Source organism: Poecilia formosa, unplaced genomic scaffold (genome assembly GCF_000485575.1).
Source record: "Poecilia formosa unplaced genomic scaffold, Poecilia_formosa-5.1.2 Scaffold556, whole genome shotgun sequence".
Lineage (NCBI taxonomy): Eukaryota > Metazoa > Chordata > Actinopteri > Cyprinodontiformes > Poeciliidae > Poecilia > Poecilia formosa.
The window spans coordinates 173,993-176,703 of record NW_006800495.1 but is presented as its reverse complement, the minus strand read 5'-3'; the positions used below and the strand labels follow the sequence as shown (position 1 = coordinate 176,703).

General features: G+C 37.3%; 1 protein-coding gene across 1 annotated transcript in view; it reads left to right on the top strand.

The window, feature by feature from the left end:
* The window catches only part of rpl18a (ribosomal protein L18a), a 5,160-nt gene extending 4,516 nt beyond the window's left edge, over window positions 1-644 (top strand). The window contains exons 4-5 of the mRNA XM_007540714.1: window positions 303-412; window positions 516-644. Coding sequence (XP_007540776.1) covers window positions 303-412; window positions 516-608 — 203 coding nt within the window. The 3' untranslated portion in view covers window positions 609-644. The remainder of the gene's footprint in view (window positions 1-302; window positions 413-515) is intronic.
* The last annotated feature ends 2,067 nt before the right edge of the window (window positions 645-2,711 follow it).

Genomic DNA, 2,711 nt, shown 5'->3' with positions numbered 1-2,711 from the left:
GATCTATAACTCTAGATCTATAACTCTAGATCGTTCCTCTTTAATAACTTCAGTTTATGTTCAGAAAATGTTCATCCACGCATTTCTTTGTTGTCAGCATCTGTTCAGTGATTGGATGAGTCAAAGGTCACCTGGTGACATAACAGAGCTGTTATCTGTGTCGTCATGGTAACTGATCTTATTTTCTGTTATAAACTGAGTCAGTGGGAGCTTATAGACATTAAATCAGAGGGATCCTAGGATTGCCATTCTTCTGACTCGACTGGACCCGGCGGTTCTGACCCGTTCCCTCTTGTTTCCAGACCGGGACATGGGAGCCCGCCATCGTGCGCGCGCTCACTCCATCCAGATCATGAAGGTCCAGGTCATCGCTGCCAACAAGTGCCGCCGGCCCGCCATCAAGCAGTTCCATGTGAGTGACCCGACCCAAACCGACCCAACCATGGCGGTTCTGAAACCGGCTACTGAGCCTTTCTGGTTCTTGATGTGTTCTAACCAAACGGTTCTGGTTCCAGGACTCTAAGATCCGGTTCCCGCTGCCCCACCGGGTTCTGCGCCGGCAGCACAAGCCGCGTTTCACCACCAAGAGACCCAACACCTTTTACTGAGGAAATCCAGAGAATAAAGAGAAATCTGGAGAAAAACCCGACTCTGTTTTTACTGCAGCTGATGCAGAGATGAGCTTCTGCTCCGCAAAATGATAGAAATACTATCAAATATCACAGATTGAATCCTCAACATTAATGTTAGGCTGCAGCCAGGGCGTTTATTACATTTATTATCGTGAGGTCAGAAGAATTTAGATTTATTGTTATAACTTCCACTTAGTTAAAAAAAAACAACCTGATTTATTTTCATCATTTCTTCCCCTGTTTATTCAATGATCATCAATACATTAGAAAATATGATTAAATGTATTTTAGTTGCTGGTTTCTAAAGATAATTTTGAGTTTTTATCAAGAGCAGTTTGACGTTAGAACTGATCCACTTAGTTACCTAAATAAAAATAAATATTGTCACTTTTATCGCAATAATTTCACCAAATCACCGTCACTGCTGCTAACGGTTATTTTAATAATTATTCTGACGATTAATCGGATAAAAAATGTAAATTCTGCAGATTTTTCATTTAATTAATATTCTGTACATACAGACTTAGAAATACATCAGAAAATTGAAATAAAGGAATAAAAGATTTTCTATTAATTTGAACCTGGTTAAAATTTCTGGTAGATTTAAATGAGTTTTTTAATCTTTTGTACAGTTTTCTCTTAATTTCTGCCATTATTTCAGCAAATGTCCTTTTTGAGTTTCTATGCTTCAGTTCATGATTAATAAATTTCTAAATTAGTTTATTTCAATCGATTCATTCTGATTAATTGATCTAATCATTCAGAATATTAATCATTAACTGTCAGAAACTAAAATAAAAACCCATGAAGTTCAAATCTGAAACCATCATTGTTGAAAATGAAGCGTTTCTCCAGTGGACCGGTTCTGGTCGGAACCGACCTGTTTGGGTCAGACAGCAGCTGGGTCCGAACAGAACCAGAAATAAATGATCAAATCTGCCATAAATCAACTTTTAGCTTCTTAAAATGTTTTTACAGTGCAGTAAATTAACTGCTTATATTTTATCTGTAATACCTGCAGCAGCTGTCTGATGAATCTATAAGATTACATTTAGTCAAAGGTTTTCAATCATGGTTTCCATGGATACCGTCAAATTATGAGTCAGTAAACGGCAAATAAAGAACTAAAGTTATTATGGTTCAAAACTAAGCCAGGGGTGTCCCGAGGGTCCTGGAGGGCCGGCATCCTGCATGTCTGAGTTTCTCCTCAGCAGGTCGGGGTTCTGCTCAGGCCTCTAACGAGCCTCATTTGGTGCAGGTGTGTTAAACCAGGGAGAGAATAAAACATGCAGGATGCCTCCAGGACCCACTCTGGACACCCCTGGTTTAAACTACTGGATTATTACGTTTTAAAATGTATTTCTTAAACAGCTGCAGCCATGATGATCTTTTCACTCCATCACTAGTCAGTCATGTTTTTTATCATTTATTATTATTGTAGAAGTGTTATATTTATTTTTATTGATGATAATCAGTTCTGTTATGGTGAATATTTATGACGGCCTGTTTCTGCTGCTGCTTCTGTTTTAGACTGAGCAAATAACTGACAGGTGTTGAAAGGTGACCTCTGACCCCGGTGGAAAAGAGGCTGCTGCAGTTACGTCATCTGTCCACACGGAGGCGCTCATCTGTAAGGCATGATGGTAGAGCAGCAGTGAGAGCTGGACAGACAACCAAAAGTTAAAAGATTAAAACTACTTCAACATGTTTCACTCAAGTAAAGGTAAAAAGTATCCGTCCAAAACGTTACGCGAGTAAAAACGTATTTGGTAAAAAGTTTACTGGAGTACTAAGTGATCAAATTATCAATAATTTAATATTTAACAAAATCAGGCAAAACGACATTTTTCCGAATCGGTTCAATAAAAAAAAAAAAAAAAGAATTTTTGGTTAAAAATGTTTTTGTTTTTTATTCAGTGGGTAGAAAATCCAGAAACTTTACTCAGTAGAAATACTTAATAAAATTACTCAAGTAAAAGTAAAAAGTACTGTGTAGTAAAAATACTTCTAAAAATAAGGTCTTTCAAAAAAGTTACTTAAGTAAATGTAATTGAGTAAATGTAGCTAGTTACTGTAGTT